At 41.6% G+C, this 14,440-nt stretch overlaps 1 protein-coding gene across 1 annotated transcript in view; it reads left to right on the top strand.

The window, feature by feature from the left end:
* Nucleotides 1-14,440, top strand: part of FNDC1 (fibronectin type III domain containing 1) — a 160,683-nt gene that overhangs the window by 122,159 nt on the left and 24,084 nt on the right. Inside the window, exons 11-15 of the mRNA XM_075863750.1 lie at nucleotides 1,338-1,449; nucleotides 1,616-1,984; nucleotides 3,565-3,639; nucleotides 4,234-4,377; nucleotides 4,872-5,102. Of these exons, the coding sequence (XP_075719865.1) occupies nucleotides 1,338-1,449; nucleotides 1,616-1,984; nucleotides 3,565-3,639; nucleotides 4,234-4,377; nucleotides 4,872-5,102 (931 nt within the window). The remainder of the gene's footprint in view (nucleotides 1-1,337; nucleotides 1,450-1,615; nucleotides 1,985-3,564; nucleotides 3,640-4,233; nucleotides 4,378-4,871; nucleotides 5,103-14,440) is intronic.

Here is a 14,440-nt window from a genome sequence, read left to right as displayed (position 1 = left end):
GTTTACACTTCTATGGATATATGTTTGAGGTGTTTATTTTACACCCATCCTAAAGCTCATTATATAGCAAACAGGGATATGAAGGCCCCATATCAAATTAGCAAATCAAAGGAAAGGTTTGGTTACAATTGTTTCTGATAAAGCTGTTATATATTTACTCAGATCCCCTTTGTTTAAAGTTGCATATTGTTTTTTAATTAAGAAGATTCTGATTTCCAAAAAAGAACCTCAACAACCCTGGTTTTTATTGAAATTTTGGATTAACAAAGATTTTCACACCTAGAGGCATTGATAGCAGTCTATTTGCTGACACATCCTCACTCCTTACTGGGCTCTTTGCTGAGAATTAAAAAACAGCCCCTGATATTATTTCAGGGAAAAGCCAAATGGGGCCTCTATGCTTTTACCCGCTGCCGTAGTCCCTTTGTTTTAGGACACGGTTGGTGTCCCAGCCTTTGGAGCCCCACTAATTTAACATTGAAGGTCTACTGATTTACTTCCAATGTCTTTAATGGGAAATATCTATTCAGTTTATTATATTTAGCACCCATTCAATTTATTATATTAATATTTTTACTGGGTCATAAAGGTTGTTGTCGAATAATTCTCTTTCATGTATTTGTTGAAATGAGCAATTGTATACTCCTTTTGTAAAGTTTTTTCATTATGCCATGCATAACCCATACTGTATTAAAGTCAGACCTATGATTACTGTCTGATATCTGTGATGAACTGTTTTAGTCAGTAGTTCTTGTTAGATTCTGTCCAATCAATGTGTTCATTATTTTGAAACTAAGGGTCCTTTTACACCAGTTAATTTTGGGTGTAAAAATGAGCGCCGATCAACGAGATAGCTCATTGATGGGCGCTCGTTTGCCCCTTTCACAAGGAGCTATGATCAGTAATGTATGGGGACAAGCGATTGTTACTACGTCCTCATGCATTTCCATCATGTCGGCAGCACATCTCTCTGTTTACACAGGAAGATGTGCAGCCGACAACGATATTTATTTTTGTGCTGCACAAACAATACGATCAGCCAATAAACAAGCGTTTGTCTCATTACAACTGGTTATATTGTTGGGTGCTTTATATTGTTTACAGCCTATATTGTAAAAAGTTGTTTACTCTCTAATAAATTTCTAATAAGTTGGCAATATTTGCTGTCATCCTAAAGAGTTTTCTTAACATGCACCCAATATATTACTCATAGTAAGAAGGGTATATTAGTCAAAGTATAAAATACTTTTCGTCACTGATCTTCAAACTACTTTTAGATGGTGCATCATTTATAGTCATTCATTTCATTCATATTTTTCATTTATCCAACCTTTCAGGTTGTAGATCTAAACCGAGGAGTAATTCTTAACACCGAAGGACGTTATCTTCAGGATTCCCAAGGAAAGCCTCTTCGCGTAAAGTTGGGAGGAGATGGACGAACCATTGTTGGTAAGTTGTAGTCTCAACTTAACATGAATATCAGAAATGGGAACTCATGATGCTATTTTTAATGAAGTGGGACAAAACAAACCATGTGGGTATAAGGGAATGCTAATACATTCCTAGGTTGACATTTATTCATTATTGGTACATTCATATTATTGATTCTTGACAGATTTAAATGGCACCCCAGTTGTCAGCCCTGATGGATTACCACTCTTTGGACATGGAAGGTTCAGCAAGCCTGTGGCAAGTGCTCAAGACAGACCAGTTATGAGCCTTGGAGGGAGACCTCTTAGGGGTCTTGAAGTAGCAAGAACAACAAGACCTACCACCACAAGGATGACAACCACTCCAACTACAACAATGACTACAACCCTTCCTCCAACAACAACCATTATTACTACACCTGAACCAACTACTGTTGAACCAACTACTGAAGAACCATTTATTCCTACCTGTGCACCAGGTTCTTTTGCACAATATGATGAAGAAGGAAATATGATTATGGGACCTGATGACAAGCCTGATTGCTACACGGAAGGTACCTGACACATAGATTAGGCTTTCATTTTTAAATTTTGGATACTTTACTTTTTGTATTTGTTTATGCTCATTTTAGTTAGCTACATTGTAGTTAAAGAGGCTCTGTCACCAAATTATAAGTGCCCTATCTCTTACATAATCTGATGGGCGCGTAATGTAGATAACAGTGCTTTTTATTTTGAAAAACGATCAATTTTGAGCAAGTTATGCACAATTTTAGATTTATCCTAATTACTTTCTTAATAGACAACTGGGTGTGTTTTTACTTTTTTACCGACTGGGCATGGTACAGAGGAGTGTATGACGCTGACCAATTAGTGACCAATCAGTGTCATGCACTTCTCTCCATTCATTTTTAGCAGTACTCGATGCAAGATCACGATGTGCAGTCACATACTCCCATATTAATTTTACTGAAGTGTCTTGGGAGTGAATAGTCAACTCCAGCCAGGACGCGATGTCTATTCATCACTCCCGACACTTCGGTAAAGTTTCTGTGACTGACAGCACACGTGATCTCGCGAGATCACACTGTGCTGTGTGAGTAAGTCCCCAAGAAGCTTTACCGAAGTGTCGGGAGTGATGAATAGACATCGCGTCCTGGCTGGTGGTGATGTATATTCACTCCCAAGACACTTCAGTATAGTTAATGTGGGAGTATGTGACAGTACAGCGTGATCACGCGAGATCACTCTGTGTTGCGAGTACTGCTAAAAATGCCCACGTGTCTATTAAGAAAGTAATTAGCATAAATCTAAAATTGTGCATAACTTGCTCAAAATTGATTGTTTTTCAAAATAAAAAGCACTGTTGTTGTGTAATGTATATCATTACAGCGCTGATCACATTATGTAGGAGATAGGGCACTTATAATGTGGTGACAGAGCCTCTTTAAGATAAAAACAAGTCCTAATGTTTATACTACTCTTACAATATATTTAACCAAGATACATTAAGTTCATCCATATTAAGCAATATTGCAGCCTCCAACCATCGGCAGAAGTCATTTCCTATTGCTATACATAACATGACCCTTAGTTAAAAAAGTGGTCTATATTTGCACCATCTCATAAATTATATACAAAAATATCAGCTGATATAAGACACTTCTTGCAATCATGCATGCTACTACAAAAGTACCCTCACAAACAATACAAAGCAAAGTAAAGGTAATGCACACTGATAGCGATCTAAAATGTATGGCCAGCCTAAGGGCCCTTTTACACCGGCCAATTATTATACAAACGAGCGTTCACAGAACGCTCGTTCTCGATAATTACACTGTGTAAAAAGGGCCCGATAAACGAGAAAGCTATCGTTGTCGGCAGCACATCTCCCTGTGTAAAGAGGGAGATGTGCTGCTAACATGATAGAAATGTATGGGGACGTGCAATCGGAGTAATGCCCGCTCGTCCCCATGCTAGCTCCTTGTGAAAGGAGCAAACGGGCGCCAATTGAGTGTCTCATTGATAGGCACTCGTTGTACCTGCCAAAATGGGCCGGTGTAAAAGGACCTTTACTGTCTTCAGTGGATGAATAAGTCAGATATAACACACTTACTTCTAATTGTTTTAACAGATAGCTACTCTGGACAAGACCTCATTGTTACAACTGAAGCTGCTGAAAGAGTCACATACTTCGACCTTGATCAAGGTAAAAATTCTTAACATCTCTCTCTACACTTGATATTGTAACTTACATTTAAAGGGTTGAAACAAAATCCATAGATTATATTATTCTACTGCCTAGGAATACCCGAGAATCTGGAGATTTGTCGCAGCCCCTGAATTTGTGAGGGAAAGAGTATGGTTTTAAAAATTGTGGTTGGATACATAGTATTTATGGGTATTATAATATTATTTTAGTGTTTTATTCATAGTATTGTTTTTGCATGACAAAATTATATTCTAAGGTGGTGTGTTTGTGTTTCAATTAAAGCCACAAAAGGAAACAAGGAATATATTATATCACAGAGGGGTGTAAACATGTAGGAAGATTGGACTGAGAAGTGGCAAATTAAGGCGTCGATCAAATGTGGGTTGGAGGCTTCGTCAGCAGCCTCCGTCACAGATCCGTCCAAAAATTACTGGAAAGAATAATGTGTCGGGAATATTTAAAAAGAAAAAAGTGTCAGTTTTGCTCATTGGTATAAACCTTTAGAGGAATCTCTACTTATATGAATATATTATTGAATTGTTTAGAATATGAAGATGAATAACTTTTAATGACATGTGACATCATTTTTAGACTATGAGTTAATTGAGACCACACGTCGTCCGATACAGACAACAACAACACGGCCTCCGATTATTATTGAGGAGCCAGAAATAAGGTCATTTGATGACAATTTGGTATCTGAATTCGATGCAACGGGCAAGAAAAGATTTACTGGTATGTACCATCAAGTTGTACATTATTAGTTTTTATATTCTATTTATACTTAAATACTACTTGATGCTAGTATGCTGTTTTAGAATTATTCCCATCACAAAAAATTATGGCGTATCGCTATGATAGGCCACCACTTACTGATCGGTGAGGGATTGATCTCTAAGACCTCCAAGATCCATGGATTGAAGTGCCACATCATTGCCTATCGCTGCATCACCTTCAAAGTTTTTCCCTGCACAGTAGCGCTCCTGACCACCGGTAGCTCCATTCACTGCAGATGTTGTGGTCTTGAGCTATGGAGCCTGAGTGAACCAAAATGTCCCTCTGCCTCATATGAGGAGACCAGTACTATATATGATGTATCGTGTGATAAATGGGGGGCCCTGTTACAGATTTTGCCTTAATTTTACCATAGCAGGCAAAACAAAATTCAATGATTATGTTCACGCCAGTGAAATCTTAATGAATATGGTATCATTTTCTCATTTTCCTAGCTCCATACGTATCATATATAAGTAAGGACCCAAATACTCCATGCTCCCTCACTGATGCTCTGGAACACTTCCAAGTGGACAACCTTGCAGATCTGTTGCCTAAGGAAATGAAAGAGGAATTGTTACCACCCAAAAATATCTCGTATAATATCACTGTTGTGGCAGTTGAAGGTTGCCACTCATTTGTCATTCTAGACTGGGCCAAACCAAAGCAGGGTGATTTCATCACAGGTAACAGTTTTTATTTCATTTGGAAAGTTTATAAGAAATTAAGTGGGCCATACTTTCTTACATTGGCGATGGGCATTGGGCCGTATTTACATGAGTTTGTCCGATTTGCGTCCGCAAATAAAAAAGGACCGTTTTACATGCACATGACTGTCCGTGTTGTGTCCATGTTCTTTTCATGTGTCATCCATTTTCCTCGTCTGGTTTTCTCTTCTGCAAGCACTTCAAAGGTTTCACTTTTCTTTTTTTCCTCTGCATTTGTAGCAACTTTTCAGTGAAAAAATGGACAGCACGTGGATGTCGTCCGTGTGCGGTCCATTTTTCTTTTAACACACTCGTACACTTCAATGGGTGAGTCTGGTCTGCAAAAATACACCAAAATAGGACACGCTGTGAGCTTCTTGAAATGGACACACTTGGTGAAAAAAAAAACAGATATGTTAATAGCCCCATTGACATGTATGCGTCAGTGTGCTGTCTGTTAGTAAAACAGACGCGAAATACTATTGTGTGAATAAGACCTGAAATGATCTCTCATTGGAAGAAGTCCATACAATATATGATGATTTACTGATACTATAATTCAGTGGATGCAAGTATAATCTATTATTGAGAATAATGTAATCGTCTGTACATTGTGAAAGTAAGAAGCAAAATGTCTAATTGTTAGCGATTGTTAACAATATGAATGTTACACAATTGTATAGCTCATATGTATTCCACTCCTAGCAAGAATTTTTCTTCCGTTGAACACCAAGTTGTGGGAGAACAAAATGTTACTCAATTAGGAACACAGTGAATTCATTACATCTACCAGGGGACACAAATAGCATACAAATCACTTCTAAACACTAGTTTTAATAGCCCATTTTATATGTAAGGAAAACCTAGTAGTCAAAATACAGATATAGGGGCAATTTACTACTGTGCCTGGGTCGAAAAATGCACCAAATTTTGGCCCAAATGAGCACAGTTTGTCACAATTTTGTTTTACAAAAAGGGCGTGACTTCGCTGGAAATAGACATGGCTTACCGATAAGTGACTTAAAATGTGCCAACATGCGCCAAAAAACTGGCACAAAATTTGAGCACAAAATAAGCCAAATAAAACGTGGTATAAGTAGGAGAAAAGTGTCTAAATGCGGTATAGGTAAGAGAAAAGTGTCTAAATGTGGTATAGGTAAGAGAAAGGTCATGCAAGATGTGCCAAAATTATCATGCATTACTGTGCTAAATTTGGGCTATTTTGTGCCTGCTTGGTCTAAGTTTACGCTGTTTCACTATTAGACGGCATTAGTAAATTTGAGCCATAGTGTAAAGAATCTGCCAGGCACAGCTTCGGGGTTAACGCCCATAGGTAATCAGTCTTCACCTGAGTCTATGTCTCTGAGACTGACCCCAGCTTCCACCACTCAGGCTGGCAGGCTTAGGAGTGGGAGAGCCTATCGCAGCCTGGCCAGACTCAGCCTATCGTGGAAGTTGACGCATCCGAGGTGGGAGTGGGGGCTGTCTTGTCCCAGGGTACCAGGTCCCTCACCCATCTCCGTCCCTGTGCCTACTTCTCCAGGAAGTTTTCGCCCACTGAGAGTAACTATGATATTGGCAACCGCGAACTCTTAGCCATTAAATGGGCATTTGAAGAGTGGCGCCACTTCCTGGAGGGGGCTAGGCACCAGGTAACGGTCCTTACCGACCACAAGAATCTGGTTTTCCTAGAATCTGCCCGGAGGCTTAACCCGAGACAAGCTCGATGGGCGCTATTTTTTACCAGATTCAACTTTTCGGTTACCTATAGGGCTGGGTCTAAAAATATTAAGGCCGATGCACTGTCGCGTAGCTTCATGGCCAGCCCCCCTTCGGAGGAAGATCCTGCTTGTATTCTGCCTCCTGGTATAATCATTTCTTCTATTGATTCTGATTTAGTCTCAGAAATTGCAGCTGATCAAGGTTCAGCTCCCGGGAACCTTCCTGAGGACAAGCTGTTTGTTCCCCTGCAATTCCGGCTAAGGGTACTTAGGGAAAATCATGACTCTGCACTATCTGGCCATCCAGGCATCCTGGGTACCAAACACCTCATTGCTAGAAACTATTGGTGGCCTGGGTTGCCTAAAGACGTTAAGGCCTACATCGCCGCTTGTGAGGTTTGTGCTAGGTCCAAGACTCCCAGGTCCCGACCAGCAGGCTTACTACGTTCTTTGCCCATTCCCCAGAGACCTTGGACCCATATCTCCATGGATTTTATCACCGATTTGCCTCCATCTCAAGGCAAGTTGGTGGTGTGGGTTGTAGTAGACCGCTTCAGTAAGATGTGCCACTTTGTGCCCCTCAAGAAACTACCCAATGCCAAGACGTTAGCTACCTTGTTTGTCAAACACATCCTGCGTCTCCATGGGGTCCCTGTCAATATTGTTTCGGACAGAGGGGTACAATTTGTTTCATTGTTTTGGAGAGCCTTCTGTAAAAAGTTGTAGATTGATCTGTCCTTCTCCTCTGCCTTCCATCCTGAAACTAATGGCCAAACCGAGAGGACTAATCAATCTCTAGAACAATATTTAAGGTGTTTTATCTCTGACTGTCAATATTCATTCCCCTCGCCGAATTTTCCCTTAATAACTGGGTCAGTAACTCGTCAGTGGTCTCCCCCTTTTTCTGTAATTTTGGGTTTAATCCACGGTTCTCCTCCGTTTCACCTGGTAGTTCCAACAATCCCGAGGTAGAGGTCGTTCATTGGGAACTGTGCACAGTCTGGGCCCAGGTTCAGAAGAACCTAGAGGCGTCCCAGAGCGTACAAAAAACTAGAAGACGTTCTGCTAACCCCTTGTTTATGGTCGGGGATCTGGTGTGGTTATCGTCTAGGAACTTGCGCCTTAAGGTCCCGTCCAAGAAATTTGCTCCCCGGTTTATTGGGCCGTATAAGGTCATTGAAGTCCTCAATCCTGTCTCCTGCCGACTGGAGTTGCCCCCATCTTTTCGAATACACAACGTGTTTCATGCCTCCCTCCTTAAACGCTGCTCCCCATCCTTGGCTCCCTCGAGGAAACCTCCTGTTCCCGTTCTCACCCCTGAGGGGGTGGAATTCGAGGTGGTCAAGATTGTGGACAGCAAGATGGTCCAAGGCTCCCTCCAGTACCTGGTCCATTGGAGAGGATACGGGCCTGAGGAGAGGACTTGGGTACCCGCCCGGGATGTTCACGCTGGGGTATTGGTCAGGAAGTTCCACCTTCGTTTCCCCAATAAACCAGGTCCACTTAGAAAGGGTCCGGTGGCCCCTCATAAAAGGGGGGGTACTGTAAAGGATCTGCCAGGCACAGTTTCGGGGTTAACGCCCATAGGTAATCAGTATTCACCTGAGTCTATGTCTCTGAGACTGACTCCAGCTTCCACCACTCAGGCTGGCAGGCTTAGGAGTGGGAGAGCCTATCGCAGCCTGGCCAGACTCAGCTAGCTCCCGCCCTCTGTCTATTTATACCTGCCTTTCCTATTCCTCCTTTGCTTGTGATTCTTCTCGTGTGGTTTCCTGGCCCAGCTACAGCTTCTGACTATTTGATCCTGCTCCATATTGACCCCGGCTTACTGACTACTCTCCTGCTCTGCGTTTGGTACCTCGTACACTCCTGGTTTGACTCGGCTCACTCACCTCTCTTGTTGCTCACGGTGTTGCCGTGGGCAACTGCCCCATTTCCCTTAGCTTTGTGTACCCTTATCTGTTTGTCTCGTGCACTTACTGAGCGTAGGGACCGCCACCCAGTTGTACCCCGTCGCCTAGGGCGGGTCGTTGCAAGTAGGCAGGGACAGAGTGGTGGGTAGATTAGGGCTCACTTGTCCGTTTCCCTACCCCTATCATTACACATAGTCTTTACTGTGATAAATGACTTGGCACAAAGTTGAGTCAATCCCAGCTGCTTTAGTAACAGGAGAAATGTATTCTACTATAATACAGATCTACTTACACAATGTATCATATGGCCTAGTAGATAAACATACTCATACTAAAATTACAAGTTATAGGTACTAGTTTACTGAGGATGGTGCGTTGATTCGGCAATTTATTCTGATTGGCATATTTGGAGGCAGGAAGGAATTTTTCCCCCAACCTTATTAACTATGTTATTATGTTACTATACTGTAAAAAATAATAATAATCTGCTGCAAACGATTTTCAGGGTAATTATCTGTGTATTTTAATGTGATGATGGTACGCTGGTACCAGTTATATCAGGATGTGCTGGTATTGAGCATTTGCTGCCTCAACCTGCCCTACTCACTAGATATAATGCTTGGTACATAGTCACTGGTGAATGGTTAAGCTATTCCTACTTCCAACAGCCTCTGTCACCAACATCTTAGTCCACATCTAAGCCTGCCAACATTCTAAAACAAAGGTACTGAGAAATAAGTGGTGCCTGAAATGTAAGGCCATGTGTAGAGGAAACTGAATTGTGTTATATAACAAGTCAAATCATGTCAAGTGCAGGACTAGTAGGGTAATCCAGGGGAAATGGCAAAGACAGGAAAATTATGTAAAACCAACGGTCAGAGGTGAAATAAAAATGAATACATATTTTATTTGTCCGATAGACAAAAACTATTTGAATGTTATTCTGGTTGTTCTGCTTATAAATAACATCAACCTATGAATTACATAGCTATAAGACCAAATAAATATGAATTCATGAATGTATTCTAATAAATAAATATAGTAGAAATGATCAATTGATCAAGATTCATATATGGCCATAATTACATAAGAGTCCACAAAAAGGCAATTTGCCGTTAGTAATAACGAAGATAGTGGCGAATAATTGTTCTATGTGTAAAATAACAGACTATAAATATTGCACAGTTCCATAACAAGCAAGTTCATCTATGATAAAGTGCATAATAGTCAGGTTTCCATTAAATATAGGTACCACACTAGTCCAAATTACTGGGTATTGTTACCAGCTGATATAGTATCCATAGAGTGGAAAAAATTAAATACAAATAATTATCCACAATAAGAAGCTGGCAGAGGGAGGAATATGTAGTGGAAATCCCCGTTACAATATATGAAATGTCGTAGGTAGCAGATAGACGTAAGTGGCGTTGAATGTCCCGCTGGTCAATGGCGGGAAAGCCAGCGTATCCGTGACACCATATAGAAGAAGTCGTTGAGGGGGTCCTCATCTGCAGAGCACCAGAATATTGTGGGCAGTACAGCAGCTGTTCAATCTCACCACAAGTGACTGAAGCTTAGTCTATAAGCGTGAACATCAACTAGTTCAATGTGGACCGCCGTAAGCAGTACGGGATGACGTCAGATACACGCTGACGCGTTTTGTCACTTGCGTGTCAATTCTTCACATTTGAGTCAGACATAATACAAATAGAGAGGCTATTTAAAGAGGAATAAAACCAATAGATCCAAGCAACGTCAATAAAGCATTATGTTATTACATATAAACAATATCATTAGGTATAGTATAAAGCAGGGGTCAGCAACCTGTGGCACCAGTGCCACAGCCGGCACGTGGGGAATGGTTTTCTGGCACACTGCCTTCTCCCGATTTCCAATGCCATTGTGTTCTTGGCGGCGCTGAACACTGAGAGAGAGAGAGCGGAGCTTCGTTATGCGCTAGGCAGCGCTTATAACCGCCATAAAATTCTGCCTCCCATCCATTACGATGGGAGCGAGCTGGATGCTTCTGTTTCCCGCTAGCTGATTTTTTCAGTGGGAAAAAGAAGTGCCCTGCCCATGCTGCGGGCGGATTCCGCCTGAACCTCCCATTGCAGTGAATGGGAGGAGAAATCTTCCTGCCTGCGACACGAACAATACAGCGGCAGATTTTGTGGGGGGATGCGCCAAAAAAAAATCCGCCATGTAGACTGACCAATAGTAGCCGCAGTCTCTTCTGTAAACAGTTATGCCTAGTTGGTGTTCAGTAGCCACTGTCTCTCCTAGGTGCACCTCCCTAGTAGGAGTTCAGTAGCCTCATATGCACCACAGATGGATCATCTTTGCAAAGAAAGTCAAAAGACACACTGAAATCTAAGTTTTTTGAAAACTAATTAATTGATTTATGTCACATACGTGGTAACAGTTTGTCTTTTATGATGATATATGTTTGCATGGCACACTGAGTACTTTATCACTGATTCTTATTTTTTTTTACTGGCACGCCATACAAAAAAGGTTGCCTATCCCTGGTATACAGCTTCTTATTCTTAGAGATAGCATCCCCTCCAGATTAGATTAAAAAGGAAAAATAAAGTGGTAAAGAGAAAAAAAATGGAAGAAAATAAATAGGTAACTACAAGATAAAACAAGTGGTAGACCTCAAATTAAAAGATGACTTTATGTGATCTGCAGTTTAAAAAAATAATTTTATTTCAGTACTATATGGTACATAAAAGATACAGATGAATCTGTAATGTATCGGTTTTAGTTATCATAGATAAGTTTCTCAGGCCAATAGTCATGTTTTTCTCACTGGCTTCTGTAGCAGGAAGTTTTTGCTTTTATTGCTTAGTGCTTGGTGTATGAATTGGAGAGGCTGCAGCACTAATGACCCCACAAAGAGGGATAGGTATGTGAGGCAATACTATACTATGAAAGTAATCGAAGTGTTAAGTTATTTATCCTGTATATTCAGACTGAGAATGAAATATAGAGTTAATGATTAATAGATGTGTGTATGTGGGCTAAAGGAACCCCCAGGAAAGTTTAAGGTTCAGTCTAACTTGTATTTTCCAAAGGTGGGGGCTCAGGACGTTTATACATGTCCAGCTTAAAGAGGCTCTGTCACCACATTATAAGTGGCCTATATTGTGCATGATGTGATCGGCGCTGTAATGTAGATTACAGCAGTGTTTTTTATTTTGAAAAACGATCAATTTTGACTGAGTTATGAGCTATATTAGCTTTATGCTAATGAGTTTCTCAATGGACAACTGGGAGTGTTTTACTATATGACCAAGTGGGCGTTGTACAGAGGAGTGTATAATACACAGCACAGTGTGATCTCGCGATGTCTGGTCATACTCCCGTCGCTTGTGTGAAGCAACTAAAAGAGTAAGTGACAGCACAGCGTGATCTTGCGAGATCACGCTGTGCTGTGGATTAAGCAGGACATGAATGAAGAGATGTAGAATACATTTCTGGAATGTTTGCTTTTGGACTAAACTTGGCTCATCACAGTGCTGAGATCATGAAGGGAACCTGTCACATTGAAATGCAGTCCATTCAAATGTTATAAAGGAAGAAGAGCTGAGCAGATTAATATATAGTTTTGTGAGCAAATGTTCAGTATAACTTGTAATATATTGATCTAAATCTCTGCTCATTCTGGGCTTGGAAGGCTTCCCTCCATTAGTGTGCACACAAAGATAGTTGTCATTGACGGAGTAGGACCACCCAATGGACTCCTAACACCAGGTTAGATTAATAAGGTTTAGATCAATAAATTACAAATTACAAGTTCTCCTGAATTTTTTTCCACCAAAATATATATCAATCTGCTCAGCTCCTCCTTCTCCATAGCAGGCTGCCTGCAAATTGTACCACATTTTAAACATGACAAGTTTGCTTTAAAAGCTATGTGCACCTTTGCAACCTTTTTTGTTTAATTGCTTCAATGCATCTAAAAGAAAACAACTTTTCAGTCCTGATTAAAAATATCCTATTGCTTTGTGTCTACAGCTCCTTGGCAGACCTTTACATTTCCATGGTTACATACTACAAACTAACCTTGTGTATTTTCATACTGCAATCATACTCCATCCCACTTGTCCCCTACGTCTAACCTACAGGGGCTACATCCTGACACTGGACGGTGTCAAGATCTGGAGTGCAGCGGGCGGTAGAAGAGGAGCGGTGACATTTCAGCTGTGCTCACAGCCCACTCTTAGTGACCTTTACAGTGTGGAACTATATGTCTACTAAGGGACAAGCCCAGCCAGCCCCTGTAGGTCAGCAAGATGCAGAGGACAAATGGGAGGGAGTATAACTGCAGTACAAAATTAGTTTGTAGTCTGTAACCATGGAGACATAAAGGTTGTCACGATCTGTGGGTATGTGGACCCACTGGGCCGTACCTCCGTAGTGGTATAGCAGCTTGCCAAACAGGGTAAAAAGTCAATGTCTATAGTTCGGATAAAGGTACCTGTGACAATAAAGGTACCTGTGACAATACAGACAGTAGCGATGGTTAAGGCTCAGATGGAACCCTGGCAGCAGGCAGACAACAGGTGCAGATAAACACAGCGGGTGTAGTAGGTGACACAACATGACTCCAACTCAGTATAGCACAGGAACACTGTAGCACGGGAAACAGGATACATGTAGCAGGAACATGAACACTGAAACTGGAAAACACTCAAGGAACCATTTGCAAGACAGACACGGGTAGATACAAACACGCTCAGGCATTGTAGGGAGGGGCAGAGCCCTACTTATAGTCCAGGGTGATCTGGGAGCAATCAGCTCAATCTAACGCATGTGTGCGCTCTGGCTCCTTAAGGCTGGACTGAGCTCGTGAGCGTACCCTAGTGGTCACTGCGGAACAGGACGGCCGCATGTGCAGGCATCTCTGGAAAGAAGGGCGTCGACAGGATGGGAGGAGTTCGTGGTCAGCGACCACGGACGTTACAAAGGTCTGCATAGGACCTGTAGACACAAAGTGATATAATATTTTTAGTCAGGACAATTTTATTTATTTTAGCATTAAAGCAATAAAAAGAAGTATTGCAAATCTATACATACCCTTTAACATTCTCTGTTGAGTAGAAGCAAGCAAAGATACGCTTGGACAGAAGCTAATATCAGTAACGTCATCGTGCCTGTTTGCGCCGAGCCACACAGACCATAGACCGGTGGAGCACAGGGATCTCCTCCACTTGTCGCGGGAATGGGGTTAGGTGAGTATTTATATTATTATTTTTACTAGCCACTATCGGGGCATGTCTATTAGACACTATTGGGGCTGTGTGGGGGCAGCTAACGGAGCATTTACTGTGTGGGGGCCGCTATGGAGCCATTATACTGTGTGGGGTCAGCTATGGTGGTATTATACAGTATGGGGGCCGCTATGGAGCCATTATACTGTGTGGGGTCAGCTATGGGGGCATTATACTGTGTGGGGGCAGCTATAGGAGCATTACACTGTGTGGGGAGGCACTATAGGGCTATTATACTGTGTTGGGGCAGCTATGGGGGCATTATACTGTGACTGGGGCAGCTATGGGGCATTGTACTGTGTGGTAAGGCACTAGAGTGACATTATACTGTGTGGGGGCACTATGGAATATTATACTGTGTGAGGAGGCACTATAGGGGCATTATACTGTGTATGAAAGCATTATAA

Source organism: Rhinoderma darwinii, chromosome 4, assembly GCF_050947455.1.
Source record: "Rhinoderma darwinii isolate aRhiDar2 chromosome 4, aRhiDar2.hap1, whole genome shotgun sequence".
NCBI classification, from domain to species: domain Eukaryota; kingdom Metazoa; phylum Chordata; class Amphibia; order Anura; family Rhinodermatidae; genus Rhinoderma; species Rhinoderma darwinii.
The sequence above is the reverse complement of the archived record's forward strand: the minus strand, read 5'-3'. Positions and strand labels throughout refer to the sequence as shown.